Below are 18,182 nucleotides of genomic sequence, written 5' to 3'. Positions count from 1 at the left end.
CTACCCGGCGGGATGGAGTGGCATGAACCACTCCGGCGTCGGGCCGCCCCAAAGGTGCGGATTTCTCCGCACCTTTCGGGGCCAAGCCCCCACCGGAGTGGTTGCCGCCCCGCCAGCTGGCGAGAAAGGCCTTTGGCACCACGGCAGCCGGGGCCGAAGGGACTTCGCCAGCCGGCCGAAGTACGTGCATGCGCCAGAGCGTCAGCGGCTGCTGATGTCATCCCCGCGCATGCGCAGGGGAGGGGGTCACTTCCGCGTCAGCCATCGTGAAGGCTGCGGCCAACGCGGAAAGAAAAGAGTGCCCCCACGGCACCGGCCCGCCCGACGATCGGTGGGCCCCAATCGCGGGCCAGGCCACCGTGCGGGAACACCCTGGGGTCAGATCACCCCCCCCCCCCAAAGACCCTGGAGCCCGCCCGCACCGCCAGTAAGGGAGGTGTTGTGATTCACGCCAGCGGGACAGGCACTACAGCAGCGGGACTTCGGCCCATCGCGGGCCGCAGAATCGCCGGGGGTGGGGGGCCGGCAACAGGCGCAGGGCAGGATTCACGCCCCCGCCGAATCTCTGGTGCCGGAGACTTCGGGAGATGGCGGGGGCAGGATTCACGCCGGCTCCCGCCCATTCTCCGACCCGGCCCGGGGGGGGGGGGGGGGGGGGGGGGGGGGGGGGGCGGAATCCAGCCTCAGGTTTCCTAAAGTGCCTTTTGAAAGGAAGCTACATGACTTTAGACTAGAATGGTTAGGTGCGCAAAAGTGACAGTCTTCGGGGTATCAGATCAGCCAGATCTCTTCATGGGGAGGAGGGCGGACGCCCTTGCCTTTGCCTCCCTGATCGCCCGCCGTAGAAACCTGCTTGGTTGGCGATCAGCAGCACCACCTAAAGCTGCAGACTGGCTGGGACCGGTTTGTGGGCAACAAACAAACAAATAAATAAACAAGTAGCCAAGAGCCAGGGGAAAGTAGAAAAGACATGATAGGAGAGAGGGAAGGGAAGGAGGATGAGGGTGGAGGGGGCAAGAGGGAGTAGCAAAACACAACTGAAAGGAAAGGGGAGTAGCAGAGAAGAGGGGGAGGAGGGGAAGGGAGGACTACAGAAGGGGGGTGACAGGGAGGGAGAAAGGTTGAGGGAAAGGGAACAACAGACAGGAGCCAGAGGAGAGGGAATACACACTGGGGGGGGGGGGGGGGGGCGAGCACAGGAAACGACAATGACCACAACAAGCACAGCAAGGCAAAAGAAAGAAAGAAAGAAAGAACAGGAAGACGACTGAAGCTGAGGCAAATGGACAAAAGAGACGGAAGTGACATCAGGGCACTACCCAAGTGCCTTCCACCCGGCTTTGTTTTGCTTGTTTTATAAATGTAAAAAAAAAGAAGGGCAAGAGAAAGCCCCCCCCCCCCCCCCCCCCCCCCCAACCAACCTGGCATGTGTAATTAAATCTTTCCGTTTTCTGCTTTTTTATACATACACTTTCTTGGTTTTTATTTTCTCTCTCTTTGTTTTTAGTTGTTAGTGTTTTGTATTTCGTTTTGGTTTCTCTCTGGGTACATCTGTAAGTATACCATGTATAAAACCCAGCAAAACCATTTATAAAAAAAAAGAATGGCTCGGTGTTTATTTTTGACTGGTGCAGATGAGATGGGCCGAAGGGCTTTTTCTGTGCTGTATGACTTTGACTTTTAAGGAAGAAAATGCAAGGTATTGTTGTGATAACTATGAGTTTGTCAATATGCGCAGTTGTCTATGTGCAGTTGTCTGCTTTAAACATTTTGACGTGGCACTGCACCAATCATTTTTAATTAAAGCATAGCTTAAACGATAGAGTGAATTGACCTTCATACTGCTAGCATGTCTAAAAAGTGAAGAAGGATAGTGGGGGTAAAAGGGAGTGCAAATGTTTGCCATTTCATGGTTGAAGGATGAGGACCTGGGGCAACAGAAGCCCTGGTTTTCTGTTCCGAATGGGTGAAACGGCTTCTGTTCTCAAGCTTTCATGCACAAAAGGATGGCATTGGAGGTCACATGACTATGGCAAGCCCATAGCAACCTCAGTGCACAAACGCACTTCTCCAAACAATCGCGTTTTCATAAGAAACATACACAACTATTCACAGTTGTAAGTCAGGTACATACATGACGTACAATGGAAATAATCAAGCATGTACAGAAAATGGTTTGACCATTCTAGTCCGTCCCACTTTTCTCTATTCCTATGGACACAATGCAGAAATAGACCTAGATTTTTTACCTTGGGTTTTGTAGAGTCAGGAGGCCTCCTGGCTCAGTGGACCGGACTGTTAAAAATGTCCACTCACAGTTTGGACTTTGGTCATGTGGGATGAGGGTAATCTGAAATAGGAGTTGTGGTGGGCAACGCTGGAACAAGTGTTCAGGCTGCAGAGACAGGGGGCATGATTCTCCAAAATGGAGACTAAGTGTTTGCGCCGTCGTGAACGCCGTCGGGGATGACCGATTCTGGCACCCACAGGGGGCCAGCATAGCGCTGGAGTGGTTCACGCCGCTCCAGCCTCCCTTACTGGTGCCATATGGGCATGGTACCAACCCACACATGCGCAGCTGGGCCGCGCCAACCCGCGCATGCACGGGAGACTTCTTCAGCGTGCCGGCCCCTACACAACATGGCATGGGGGTTCAGGGGCCGGCCGCGCAACAAAGTAGGCCTGGCGGTGGAGGGGAAACGCCAGCCCGCCGATTGGTGGGCCCTGATCGCAGGCCAGACCCCATCGGAGGCCACCCCCAGGGATGGAGCCCCCCCCCCCCCCCCCCCCCCCCCCCCCCCCGCAGGCCATTCCCCCGACCCTTCGCGCAGAGTTCCTGCCGGCAGCAACCAGGGGTGAATGGCGCCGGCAGGTCTCTGCCGTTTCCACGCAGCCGCTTGGCCCATACGGGCCGGTGAATCGCGGCCCGCAACCGGCGCCATGCCAAACGCGTCGGCGCAAATGGCACCGATTCTCTGCACCTCGGAGAATCGCCCGCTGGCATCGGGGCAGCGTGGCGCAGTTGCGACGATTCCCCAGCCCGGCACGGGGCTCAGAGAATCGCGCCCAAGGTGTGCAGAACGTCTGCCTCTGTGCTCCGGCACGGTGTTTAAATAGATATAATGAAAAGCATCTCTCCAGCCCTCACCCCCCACACACACACTCTCTATTTCACATCCATGCCAACCTATGCATTCTTCTGCAGTCATCGTTCCAAAAGTCACAAACCATGTTTATCCTCGCGATTTGAGGGTGCCAAACTGTTTTAGGATGTAGAGTAATTCGTCAGGACTCGTGTATAACATCTCTCCAGCAACCATCTTAAAAGGGGCTTGTTTTAATTCTTTCCAGCAAAACACTCGTGTGCAAAGCGATTCAGCTTTTTGCAGTTAGACCACTGCTTTCCCCACATTGGACATGCTTCCTTTTCTGGTGATTGGTGTCGTTCACAATATTTACATCCAATACTCTGGCCTTAATCTTTCTGATGGCCTTTCAGTACGTAGTGCTTCCTTTTCTCCATTGTCGTGTGCTTGGTTGGCCTGAACTGCCTCTCATCTAATGGAAAACCTTGTCAGTTCTCTCATCAATACTCTTCATATGATGGCTTTGGAGTTTCTGTACATGTCAATAACTTTCATAAGAGCAAGTTTTTCATCTTTCAGTGGGCAGGCTCTCTTGTTCCCAAGACAATTCTACATCTGATCAGGTAATTCCTCAGTGGCTCAAACTCACTAGATTCAGCCAGCGGTCGCAATGGGGGTCATGCAATGATCAATATTTTCCTCCTCTTCCTGAGCTCTGGTGTTGAACCAATGATGTTCATAAGTAACATTAGTAGAGGGCTCAAACGGGGTCTTCAGGGCTCCCAAGGTTTCAAAAGACTGGCTTTTCTGCTCCTCATTGAGGTCTAGTGTGCAATGGAGCTTGTGGCATTTCCCCAGCACTGACAACAGAGTTGCTACTCTTACTTGTTCAGGTTTCTTGTTATAATTTTTCATAGTTCTGCCACTGAGACTGGAAGAATTTCCAATTTATTTTCAAATCTTCCTTCTTCCCCATAGGAGCCAGTACTCTTCCAACTATCACAATCTACTCAGTTTCAGCTGCACACTCCATGATACCAGACTTCTGCCCTCAAGCCTTTATACACAAAAGGATGACTTCAGAAGTAACATGACAATGGCAAGCCACAATACACACTTTCCTTGTGGGCCTGGAGAGATAATTCTTCTCCTAGACTCATAAAGTTTTTGACATCTCACCTGATCAACATACTTTAGTGAGGCCTCCTGGCTGAGTCAGGCAAGTCCCTTGACCACCGAATAATGAGTCTAGTTAAGATGGCAGTGAGCAGAAATAAACTAAGAAACTGACCTTTGATTGGCCAACTTGATAGTAATCTGTACAAATTGACACTTAACCATAATGCAAACAGATCCCTGCTTGACATGTAGACAAACACAAGAAACAGCTTTGCCAAATGAGTATAATTGTCAGAAGTCTTTCAGTGAAAAAATGTAATTAGACAAGTAAACTTATTCACAACGAACACAGCATCAATGTCCATATTTTCATTGGTAAAACACTGTCCAAAAAAAATTTTGTGCTCATCATACCAAACTATGTATCGCCAGGTAAGGCATCAGAAATGTCTCCTCGAACGTTTCACATCCAATACACTTTACCACGTGAGTCTTCCCATTATATATCTAAAAACTATCTATTCTATATGACATTCTATGAGATTTCTCTTCAAACTGGAACTTATGACTAACTTTCATAGAACATTGACTCTTTTAAAAAGTGTTCCCACCATCCTTTCTTACTACAAAACATTTTCACACATACCAGATGTTCTGCAACATGCCCAGGTAACAATATCTTGAGTATAGACTGTGCATCAATCAGCTGCTTTACCATAAATAGCACCATGAGTGCCTTATCGCCTCCACACCTGATATTTCAATATGTATACTTCAAACCGGAGGTGCAAGGTATGAATCAGAAGCTCTCGACTTCTCCCTGCCTCAACTTAAGGCTATCTGTAGTGCCTCACCATCACCTGGGCTGAAACAAATTAAGTTGGAATAGGCCAGAAATTGGATGTGGAACTGTCTTGGTTATGCGGAGCAGCCATGTACTGCCTGAACCATTCAAGGTACAGGAGCCTCATGCTCCATTCTCAGAATTTTCTCAGCACTCTGGGCTGGATTTTCAGGCACCGCAGGAACAAAGGCAGATGAAACCAGTGCCAGCTGGCATGCCTGTTTCCCAAACCTATTTCTGGCACCAGCAACTTTTGCTGAGGTGAGTTAAGGGTCGGCAGGGTTAGCTGTTCCCACAAGGCGGGCAGCCAATTAGATTAGTTAATGGATTAGTTAACAACAGTTAAAGGAGACTGGCATTTCCAATCATTTTTGCAACCCAAAGGGGGTCGGTTTAACTGCCCGGAGATGGGAACGTACCTGCAAGCTGGAGGTCCGCATTTCTAGGTTGGCCTACAGGTGTTTTCTATCTGCCTCTTTGAGGGGGTGCAATCAAAGGCCATCCTGTGGTACATTTCCCACCTCAGACCCCCACCCCTGTTCCCTGCACTGGTAGTCTGGCGACTCGACCAGTTTTTTATTTAACTTTTTAAAAAGTTGGTGAGAGGGTGTCTCCATGATGAAGGGCCTTCTCAGTTACTTACAATCTATTGCAACTTGCTGCTCCTGTCGCATTGGAAGGTCCTTCAGCTTCCTGAACCTGCCCACCATGTTGAATTGGAGAGGGAACCTGTCTTCATGCCAAGTAAGAGGCTGTCTCTGTGAAACCCGGAAGAGTGACTGTTTGAAACTCAAGGTGCGTTCAGACCTGGAAATAATTTCACATCCTCTTTCCCATCTCCAGAGGAAAATTCCAGCCTCCTTGACTGCATTACAACTTTGAAAGTTAATTGTAGAAATCCTTATCAATCTTTGACATGAAACTCCTCCTTTACAACCCTTTCTGTATGAACTTCAAAGCAAATTGTTTTGATCCCATTATAGTTTTTATGACACATGAAAAAGTATTACCAATTTCCAGCTCCAGAAGAGGTTTTACTACCCATAGACAGATAGCAGTTCAAATTAGGGTGACAATATTCAAAATCTGTAACCAACTTCAGTTGAAACAAAAATCATACATTGCTCAAGAATTCAGGTGACAAATATTGTCCAATTTATACATTTCTAACTTACGTACGGAAACTTTTTCTAGAGAAGAAAATGGGAACTACAGAAAAATAAATTTCAAAACATGTCAAGTTGTTTTGCCTTGCTGTTCCTCACTTTCATTCATTCAAGTGAAACTTATTACATCTGATTTTACCAAGCCGATTACAGATTTCAGACCAATGGAAACAGGACAATACAGATCTGACTGTTTAAATGTGAAACTTTACATCATTTGAAGCATTCAATGAAAACATTCCCTTCAAAACAACAACATTAAATAAAGAAGTGGAGCCAGGAAGGAATTATTCTGGCACTACATTTTTTGACGAGCTTCAACAACCATAAAATTGATCAAAGACCTGATGCACCGAGCAGACAAATAATGGAGTTCTATTCAGCCACTGTGAAATTAACCATTTTATGCAGTTGTTCTTACTTTGTTATATATTATAAGGAAAATGAAATAAATGATCAAAGTCTGAACACTTCAAGTGACTGTCCAAGTATTTGAATCAAAATGCAGATTCACAACAAAAACAATCAAAATTCTTATATTACCCACTTCTGGGGATCCAGAAGTAATTAGGAAAGTATGTATTATATCCTCCATAATAGGGAGATACTAACAAGCTCCTGCAGTTCCTTGTCTGATGAAGAATCAGAGCGATTAGAGGACGTCAACTCATTGGAGGAAATTGGATTAAATGTGACCACTGGCAAAGAGTCGAAAGCCCAGCATGTATTAGATGTGTGTAGTTTCTGTGAAGAGCTTCAATTCGAGGCATCTGACAAGAAGTACTTTCCAAAAAAAAGAACTTTTAAAATGAATGCAACAGCTGTATTCAAACCAAATTTGCCCTGTTATCATTTTCATACACAATGCTTTTAATTTCAACAAGTCATAGCTGCAAGGATTGAAAACATTTATGCTGTATATAATTATCCTATTGCTCATCTGGTTAATCTAAAGTACAGAGAATATTATTCTCTTTGTTAGCTTAATGAGCATCTCTTCAAAAAGTCTGATATCTTGGGTAATACACAATCTTGTAAGGAATTTAGACATAAAGGATTAAGCTATACCTTGAGGACTTCCATTGGCACCTGGGTATTTGTGGGTAGGCTGGTGGGGACGCTGACGTTGATGGCCTGTGTCTGGCTGACTGGCACTCGCTGCTGAATGAACTGTGCTGCCTGCTGCTGCTGCTGCTGTTCTCGTCGTTCTTGCTCCTGCATTTGCTCGCGCATGAGCTGCTGTCGTAGCAGTATCCGTGATGTCATATTGGAGGAGGTTAATGGGGGTTTAGCTGATCCTTGCGGCTCTGATGAATTGCTGTGGTGGAAACCAATAATGGAGAAAACAGGCTTCTATTAGATTCTGACAACAGATGAGCAGAAAAATATGCTTGTTAGCTAGGGAACAAGACTCACAGTGAGCTAGCGATTTAGATTACTATTGGCAAAAATTTAAGAGCTGGCACAAATAGTTTAACAATATGCAATGTGTGCGCTTACAAGGCAATTTTTTTTTATACTTAAGCCACAATAAGCTGAATAGCTCCCAAGATTCAAAAAGGATCATCACATAGTTAAATGCGAAAGTTGAATACGCATTTTAAATTGTTCTAGGTGAATCATGATACATGTGTGATTTCTGCTCTGAAATACATGTGCATTGATATATGCAGTTGTCTTACACAATAAACCAAATAGAATCCCTTCAAATGCCTCTTTAAAACATTATATGAACTATAATACAAAGTTGAGCCAAGTCAAAGCAAATTAGACCATCCTCCTCTTCATCTTTTGAACAAAAGTTAAGATGTGGGGAAAGAGCAGGGCGAGTGGTACTAATTCGGATAATTCTTTCAAAGGCTGGCACAGGCTAAAGGGCTGACTGACCTTTTGTGCTGTATCATTCTACAATAAGAACACCATCAAAAATATCACAAAGTATTCCTATAGAGCTAAACTTTAACACATTAAAAGATATCCAATATTGCCTTCTAACCTATTTTTCATTGGTGACTTAGTTTTCAAACTCTTGAACCCTCCTGAAATTTAAAACAAAATCTTAAGACAAAAGTATTAAAAATAAAAGCCCGGAAACGACTTTCGTGGCAAAAACTAGAAACATAGATGGGTCACGTCAATGATGACAACTGACCCTATACTTTAAAAGCTGCAAAACACTCACTCCAAACTCAAAGAGACAGAGGAAGCATCAGGCTAAAAAGACATTGAGGGATTTTTAAAAAATGATTATGGAGCAACAGCCATTTTAATTAGGTGAACATACAATATTTTCAGCTTCACACAGCATGAATGGAAAAACTGTTCTGAAACAGTTAAACTAAGTATCACAATAATTCGGTAGAACACAAGTACAATCAGATAGCATGCTAACTTCTGTCAATTATGTGCTACTAATACTGTTAACAAAGAACAGATATTAAGTTCAGTTACAAACGTATTAAAGCTCGATATGACAAATTATTAATATGTACAGTGTCAATAATCAAAAATATTATAGATATATAGGGCAATTTTAATACCCATGTGAAAATGCAGTTGGAGAGCAAGAAACATTCATTTTAATGTCTCAGGTCTCTAATCAACCAACGGGTCAAAGAAGCGATTCCCTGGCCATTAAAATTGTTTGTCTGGGAGATACCCAAGAGGAGCTCTTCCACTCAGTACAGTACACTCAGGCGCACAGGCCTCACAGCCCAATCTGCACACTTAAAGAAGGACCCCATTGAATTCTGGCAGATGTTCTGACCATCTAACAATTTAAAATTGCAGCCAATCAGACTGAGGCAGGAAGCAAACGAGAATGTCCACAGCTCCTTTTTAACTGCACTCAACCTCCATCCAATATGGATGACCACCACAAACAATGCACAAGTCAGGAGTTTAGGGCAGTTCCAACACTGAACAAGCTCAAATCATTGAAGATAAAGCAGTCTGCTTGATCAGCACCCCATTAGCACATCATGACAGGGGTGTGCCACATCTGCAGCAGCCCACCAAGGCACACTCAACAACACCTTCTAAACCAGCAAACTCTCCCACCTAGAGGAACAAGACTACATGGGAAAACTACCAGTTGCAAGCTCTCCTTCAAGTCACACACTTATCGTGACTTGGAACTATATCATCATCCTTTCATTATCGCTGGGGCAAAATCAGGGAACTCATCCCCAACAGCAGTGTGACTCTAACAGTCCATACAGCACATGGACTGCAGCAGGTCAAGAACTTGGCTCACCACCACATCCCCTAAAGCAATGAAGGATGGGCAACGAATGCTGACATTGCCAGGAATGCTCACATCCCACGAATAAGAAAGAAAATGTATCACTAACTGGGACTAGCTTATCTATTCACCCCGCAATCAGGGAACCTTGCATATCTCAAACAAACAAAAGTGATTTTAAAACATATATATGAAATGAAAAAAATGAAAATCGCTTATTGTCACGAGTAGGCTTCAATGAAGTTACTGTGAAAAGCCCCTAGTCGCCACATTCCGGCGCCTGTCCGGGGAGGCTGGTACGGGAATACGGGATATGATGGGGAGAGGAATAAGAGTAAAATACATCATTTTCTTCTGCTAGAACCATTAATTCATTTTTTTTTAATCATGATGATTTTTCCAAGAAAAACACTTCTAGATTTAAAAAATCTAGAAAAACATTTCTGGAAAAACATTTCAAATACCAAACACATGTTTCAAACAGAGGTTAGGCTGTAAAAGCATTCATCAGATGGACTAAAGGCTCACCAATGGGAATTTCCAAGCAAATCTCCAGCAGCGAAGCTGATGTTTATGGTGTGGAGTAAATGGCCCATCAAGAGTTTGAAATGAAATGTCGTTCACTATGTACACCAGTAGCATATTGGCTTTAGTATAGAAGTCCAATTAAAACATAACCCATTGTGAGGCATTTATTTCTGATCTACATTCAGTTATTAAGCCATAAACTCAAAGATCTGCATGCACAAAATACTTGATCATTAACCATGGGCAATATTTCTATTTTAGCCTTTTCTGGTATAGCTCTGAACTGTGTTTACTCGTTACAAATCAAGAATTCTGTTTCTTCTATTTTTTAAAATATATTTGCTGATCCATTCACAAAAATTGCAAACTTTGTCAGGCCAGATGTGCCACGTTTCCCATAAATCATTTCCTTCAGGTGCCACAGTCTTCCTTACAGACGTTGAGTAGTGCTCGACATTTCTAATTTTACAGATGACAGCAGCAGCAAAATAATTAAATGTATTCTCCTGTGGTCAATTTCTACGTGGGAATTTTTAAAAGAAAACCTGCATTCTAAGGCTGTAAAGTGAATTTATAGAACCAATACAATAACGTTTCAAACATTCATTTTTGTAGGTCATACTGGAAATAACAGTGTTGCATAATATAGAATCTATTTTAAAAGGCTTTTGCATAACACCTTGAATTAGATGAAAACATTCAGGTCAAAATGGAAAACTTAACTTCATATGTTTATACAATGGGTCATAGGACTCAGTATTAATAAGGAAGTAGAGATGGTGTGAGGGAGGTTAAAAAGGCTGACAAACCCTGTAAAGAGGTTGGCCTGGTCAGCAGCTGGAAAACCAGAACAAAGGAGAGAATGCTGTAGGCATGGGGATGGACATCCGTCACCACAGAAGTGGGGATACAGCACATCTCATGGATGGGTCGTTTCTGTGCGTATGTGTGTGTTTGTGTGTGGGGGGGGGGGGTGAGTTGGGGGAGCTCAGTATGATCAAAGAGAGGGTATTGTAGGTGGAAGAGAAGACAGTGAGAATGGAGGGAGAGGAAAGCATGGAAAGAAAGTCTGGTCACGTCTGTTGGTTTGGAGCATTTTGACCCAGTGATGATCAAAGAGCATCAATCAACTGGTATTTCCAAGGAGGGATGTTGAGTGAAAGTGGCAGAAAACTTAGAACCAATGTTTTTCCAGTGGTGGTCCCAAAACAGGCGTTGGACCTCTAATTGTCATATCAGGGTCCATACGCTTATTTTAGTCAGGGATCCATACACTTCTGAGGGTAAGCAAAGGTTTACTTTGCTCTTTATTTTCTTCTGTTATTACTTACAGAGTGTTTACAATTTATGCAATTAAACAGTATGAATTACAGCTTTTTTTAAAAATTACATTAAAAGTAGTAAAAATACATTTATCCTCACTTTTAACTTTTAAAAATGTTTCCTTTTATAAGATAATAACATATTATTATTACTCCAATAGCAACAAACAGCATTATAATAATAATCTTTATTATTGTCACAAGTAGGCTTACATTAACACTACAATGAAGTTATTGTGGAAAAACCCTAGTCCCCACATTCCGGCGCCTGTTCGGGTACACAGAGGAAAAATTCAGAATGTCCAGTTCATCTAACAAGCACGTCTTTCGAGACTTGTGGGAGGAAACCGGAGCACCCGGAGGAAACCCATTAAATTCTTGTGTGCACGATATACAAAAATACAACGTTCTCTTTCTATTCAAGATCTGTCAGTTTCAAACATTCCCAGAACCACTAATCCTTTACATAAAATGAGAAGAATACTTTAGTGCCACAACAAATGCGGCGGGTGTACAATCAGACTAATTAACTCCTAAATCAGTACATGAATTATTGTAGTCCCAAAGTGCAGCCAGACACTAATATTTAATAATCAAACAAATCAAAGTTATCCTTAACATTACTAGTCTGAAACTGTGCAATATGATCATTCTCATGCAGCATTTTAGGAAGGATATCATATGCAACTACACTTTTAAACAAAAATGCTTCCAAAGGTTGCAGCAAATTGCAGTTATGTCAAAGGCATTCTTTAATTCCATATTATGCAATAAACTTAACATTCCAAATTCTTGAGAGAGTTATTTTCCATCAGGCAATTTTCAAAAGACTACTGATCTAAATAAAATAGTCTGGAAAATTCACATTTAGAAATGCTCTTCTCTTTCAGGGTCATAACAGTGTCTCCAGTCAAATCTAAAACATGTTACTACACGATGGAGTCCACCTACCCCAATCAATATTAATGTTTCGAAGCAATCAATTGTGATAAAGAGGATTAAACAGCACCCAAACAACTTTGACCTCATCAGTTTCTGCAGTGTTCAAGTCATGTGCACAAAAGGACAATCTTTTGGTGTGATTAAGATGGGATAAGGCAAAGTCTACAGATCATGTTAGTGGAAAGAATAGACGACTATCCTCTTTTCCAAAGTGAAACACGTTAAAAGAGCAAAATAACCTGCGATCTTTGTGCCCAAAGAGAGAACAAACATGAGAAAGAACTAATGTAGGAAAGTTTGAATCCAGTTCAATTTCCTGAGCTCACATTTATCCAAAAAAAGGATAATTTAAACAACTGAAAATTGGAATACTGTGTAAGGATTTGCGTGATTGATCTTCCTTATTTAATAAAAGGATCCTGGCTATTTTGTATTCAAATGTAAAGTAATACTTTAGTTGGAGAGTGAACGAACTCTGCAGTTTTCAGCGTGCTCGAGCATACCTTCCATACTTCATGTATCCACCTTTCTCTTTAAATTATTTCATGGAATGTGGGCATTTGCTGCCCATCTTTAATTGCCCTTGAACTGAGTGGTTTACTAGACCCCATTTAAGAGTCACATGTCACAGACCAGATAAGGGTGGCAGATTTTCCTAAAGGGCATTAATGAACCAGATGGGCTTTTATGACAATTGACAATGGTTCCATGGTTCCATCTGGACTTGTAATTCCAGATTTTTATTGAATTCAAATGTTACCAGCTGTCATGGTGGGATTCGAACCCGGGTCTACAGAGCATTACCCTGGGATTCTGGATCACTAGTCCAGTGACAATACTACTACTCCACTGCCTCCTCCTCTAGTCTCTGAAAATAGGAGCATCACCCAATAGACTGCTTGATAAAGCCATATTGTAGCTGGCTATAAAATAGTCCAATTAAGAAAAGACTAGAATATTGCCACATACAAGAATAATAATACTAAAAGGGTCAGTCTTAATCTTCTAAATTCAGGTTACTTTCCAGGTCATTTAATGTTGTTTATTTATTATCTCCTGAACAAAACTCATTTACCTTTGCTTTTCATAACCTTCAGCAATGGTTTTCAGTAGGATCTTTGACGTCACTGATTTATTTTTGTCCTGTACAGATACAAATTGGTCCAGAACGTCCGTGTCAGGTGAACTGGACATTCTGATTTCTCCCTCAGTGTACCCGAACAGACGGCGGAGTGTGGCAACTAGGGGATTTTCACAGGAACTTCATTGCAGTGTTAATGAACGCCTACTTGTGACACTAATAAAGATTATAATTATCTCCAGGGGACTGTACCCTGGACGTTCCCAGATAATGTGCGGGGGACCACCTGGAAGTCCCCAGGCATGGATTGATCAGGAATTGCCTGGTAAGTTCAAATTTCCGATGGGTAATTATCCTGTGCCTGGAATCATCCAATACTTCAATTTAAATCGGAGGCTTCATGTGATTCCAACTCTATTAACAGAATAATTTCCCAAGAACAGTTAAATGGATTAAAACCACTTCTAACTCCTGATAACTACATGACTAAATGCATCCCCAATCTTTCCAACCGCCCCTTCCCCCCACCACCCCCCCCCCCCCCCCCGCTCCAATCAGTCCTGACCCCTTGTTTGTGGCCACCGAACTCTCCCCTGACCACTCAATCCCAAACCTCCACCACTGACCCCACTGACACCCACCACCCCAACATTGGTGCCGTTAAAAAGGGGGGGGGGGGGGGGGGGGGAATTAAAAGATAAATTAATGTTTTGGATGAACCTTCATGAAGAGAATACAAAAACCTCTTTTCAAATGATAATTGGCCTCTGGTGCTATTTTCAGTACCCCAAATATTGTCACGGATAAATTGTTTTCAAGTTTTCCTTTTTATCTCTTAATTCTCATTTTATTAAACTTTGACCTTTCCTACATCGCTTGAATTGCTCGAATCCCTAATGTCAATATATTTCCTTACTTAACCTCACTGAAATCATCATCTTGAAATTATCTACTCATTCATGATATTAATTTCCATTGAACTCCATGCAGTTAACATTTGAAATAATTAATGGTTCCATTGTTGCTTTCTTATCTCAGACTTCGTCAGGATTTCTGACTCCTTAATTCACAGCTTTAATGTCCATTATCAGATTTAATATTTTCACATACCTACTTTAAATTCACACACCCTCACCAGAGACCAAAATCTATATCACTACAACAGTTTTCCACATACCCGGTAAATGCAAACTTCTCTCTTTACCTGTACCTAAATTTTCAAAATAACCATGAAGGTTGCGAATGCCTGCACCTGGAAAACTAAGAACAGAGCTCGATCCTGGCCCTGTAACTTGCACCTGGGCACTGAACCTGTTTTCCAAAAAAAAACAGTTCATCTAATATTCTGAAATCTTTCTAGTTCATATCATACCAAGTTTCAAAACTTATCCTGCAAGAAAACCTTCGCACAAGATCAGCAACTGTCAAGGTCCACTGCTCATTTCAACTATTAAAATCTGAAAATGGGCTTAACTCTCGCAAAGGCACCATGGAAGTTATTTTTGGTAAGTTTGAGTTCAGAACATTAGTATGATCTTTAATTCCTGGTTGCCAAAATGCGAACTTGCCTGGAGGTGCTAAAACAGAGACACGCAAAGGTTCAGCACTAAAGCACTAGTTAGGTGCAATTTGCTTAAGAGCATTAAATGCTGGCTGAATTTCCTTCCACTGAAGTTGTGAAGTGTATTGGCCGATATACAACAGCATATTTCAGGATAGCTTATGCAGACAAAAAAAGAGGGCACACGACGTCTCAGACATGACACAGGTTCAGAAGAGTTTTGTCCTGTACGAGGGAGTGTCCTCTTCCCCTTTGTTCTCCCCTCTTCTACAGCAGCTGGTGCTGCTCTGCCTGATCCTCACGCCCTTTCCCCATTCCCCGTACAGACTGAGGAGAGCCCCTGGAAAGGTGCCAAAGCCTTTCTCTTGGTGACTCCTCAAAATGTTGAATAAGGTAAAGTGAGATCCACAGAATTTCAAGAATAATTATTGACAAAATTGTGGTGGGAGTTTTGGCAAAGTCTTTCAGTGGATTTTAAAAGTCCTCTTCAAACCAGTAGCAGGTCAACAGTAAAAGGTGCTATCTCTTCAAACAGTGCTAAAAATCTTCAGTGACAACTTGTTTACTCCCAAATAAGCTGGTGGCTATTGGCTAGTTTGAGTTCTGACCACCAGAAACCTTCTTAACAAGCACCAGCGGGCACTTTAAGTGGCAATTAGCTGATCCTCTAGGCAGTTGTTCCAAACACAAGTTTCAATTCCTTCACCATGATGACATCTTCAGCAAAATGTAGACTGAAACTAATGTTTCAGCTTAAGATCTCAACTTGGCCACCTTCAGAGGCTCTTTAGTGCCTAGTTCTTTCCGGTGAAAATCTAATTTCCTCCTGTAAATTAATTTTCATTGCACAAAAATAGTCGATGAATCCTACATATTCAGCTTTTAATGCATTCAGGCAGATTTCAAGGGACCTTAATCGATTGCAACTTGTTGACAAAGCCAACATTGTATTTCTTTGGCCTTTTCAGATATGGCAACTTATTGCAGAGCTGCTGGATCTTTTAAATTGTTTATCTGAACATATTAAGTTCCCCCCCCCCCCCCCCCCCCCCCCCCAAATTCTTTTCCCTATAAAAGGCACTGCATTTTTTAAGTCAAAAATTGCCAAAACTGTATTTCAGCAGGGAGAACAGAGAGCAGATACAACAGAGACAACCTCACCGAGTTGGCAGGAAGCACACTTCACCTGTAGGGCACCAGTCATACAGATCATCCAAGCAGAATTACAATCCAGTTGTTCCTTCAAGGACTGACTTAGTTGATTCTCCACAGGCAGCAAATTTCCACGCAAACAAGATTCTGCCCAATCTGTGCAATCTCCCCAGTATGGCGCACCATATGCTTCCAGAACATTACCCCTCCTCTCCCTCCAGCTTTTTTGCTTCTGTTTCACTTCAATTTCTTTCTGTCTGCATCCGTGTGCTGATCACCTTCTGCCTCGAGCTCTCCTGTTCTCCAGCCCTCCTTGGGTGTCTGGCCACTTGGCTTCGGCACCTCAACTTCATTTGGTACTGTTTCCAGGTCAAGGTCGCACAGTCACATGGATCAGTATTTATTATCCATAAAAATTAGAACTGATCCCTTTGCAATTTTTACAAACTCTGAAATATCCTATCCAAACATTTTTAAAATAATTACAGATTCCCCAGTCATCGCTGCTGCTTTCCATTACTACTGTTATTGATGGTTATTACTGTGGTTACTGCTTTGGGGTTAAAGGTCATCACAAAATCAAACTGTGGTTAGTGCTATTGATTCTGGCAATAACAATATTGTAACATGCAACAAGAGGGTGACATCATTTATAATCCGGCTTTACTTCAGCAAAACACCTTTAACAATCAATACATGTAAGGAGAGGTCTTGTGGCACAGTGGGTAGCATCACTGCCCTCAGCCAGAAGCCACAGAACAAACTAACCAACCAGGTTGATTGTCAACCTGCAAATTCTTCCAATACACTACTGCGGTTAGTAAGATTGGGAGAATTTCTTGGTCAGCCTGGTAGCTGCAGTGCAGAACCCTCCCCACGTCCACAAACTCCACACACAAGCTATTGCCACAGGCTCTACTCTGTGGCAAGCGTTCACCTCACATCGAGGGATGATAATTATGTATGGAGATGAGAAACACTAGCTTTGTAGCTGGAAGAATAATGCCTGCAACTTTCTGTTCTACAGGATCAGGATCACAATTCAATTCCTCACTTCCGCGATGCAAACTCACAATACTATTGCCCAACTCTTACAAACATGAGTCTGCATTTAGGATTGGACCGGAATAAGTTTTCACTCTTACCATTTTACCAACAAACATTCAAAAAAAAAAGTAAAGTATACATACATATACCCTGTAAATATGAGATTGCATGCCCACTACTAATCAGAAATGTAATTTACCATGGGTGCGATTTTACGGAAAAATATCTGGTGTCATTTTGAGCGCAATTTCTCGACGGCCGCATTGGCGAGATCACGGCCCACATTTAATGGCACTTAGGAGCCTCCACGAACTTCTCATTATTACTGGCTGTCTCGCTGTCTGATTCGCCAGACTCGTGCCTCAGCGTTTACCCACTAACAAGGGTAAGCTGCTTTTTCTTTTTAAATGCTCCCTCAGCACTCACGCAGTCAACACACAAAGATGGCAGGCATAAACCTGCTCCTCAATTTGGGGGTGTCAACCTGGCCAGGCTTCAGGGTGCTGTGAAGGTGAGATGGGACATTCTGATCCCCTGAAGGGGTCGGAGGACCAGCAGCAGGGTAACCAATACCGCCTGGGAGGCAATGACAATGGCTGTCAGTTTGGGCAGCATGACTGGGAGGATCGCCGTACAATGTTGGAAGATGATCAACGACCTCCCACCTTCCGCCTGATACCCATCAAATTCCCAACACCCCCCTCGCCCAAATCACTGGCTGACACCTCACACCCTCCCCAGATCCGATCTTGATTCTTGTTCATCAGCACCCCCTGGCACCCACCAGCACAATCCATTAGCAGTGCCCACCCATGCGCCCATGTGACATGCCATAGACACCCCTGGTCCACCAAGTGTGTGGTTCACACTGCCCTCAAGAGGTGTGAAAGGGCCAAGACAGGGGGCTGGATACCAGAGACCCGAGTCCTCACCCCCTATGAGGATGGGCCCTGGAGTTCAAGGGGTTGACAGAGAAGAGAGTAGTCACCGACAGCGAGGGTTGGCCTGCACTGAAAAGGTGAGGATCCATTGCCCCTTTACCCAGATAACTGGTCTCAAGTGAGTTGTTCATACCAGGCAAAATGATCCT

At 43.3% G+C, this 18,182-nt stretch overlaps 1 protein-coding gene across 8 annotated transcripts in view; it reads right to left on the bottom strand.

The window, feature by feature from the left end:
• The window catches only part of LOC119973102 (microphthalmia-associated transcription factor-like), a 400,216-nt gene that overhangs the window by 158,648 nt on the left and 223,386 nt on the right, over positions 1–18,182 (bottom strand). For 5 of the 8 annotated variants that reach the window (XM_038810635.1, XM_038810638.1, XM_038810637.1 and 2 more), the window contains one exon: positions 7,284–7,533. The exons of 1 other annotated variant lie outside the window; for it this stretch is intronic. In XM_038810635.1, coding sequence (XP_038666563.1) covers positions 7,284–7,533 — 250 coding nt within the window. Of the gene's footprint in view, positions 1–7,283; positions 7,534–18,182 lie in introns of those variants that run through there. 2 more of the 8 variants (XM_038810643.1, XM_038810644.1) reach the window with 2 other exon arrangements.

Source organism: Scyliorhinus canicula, chromosome 11 (assembly GCF_902713615.1).
Source record: "Scyliorhinus canicula chromosome 11, sScyCan1.1, whole genome shotgun sequence".
Taxonomy (NCBI): Eukaryota; Metazoa; Chordata; class Chondrichthyes; order Carcharhiniformes; family Scyliorhinidae; genus Scyliorhinus; species Scyliorhinus canicula.
The sequence above is the reverse complement of the archived record's forward strand: the minus strand, read 5'-3'. Positions and strand labels throughout refer to the sequence as shown.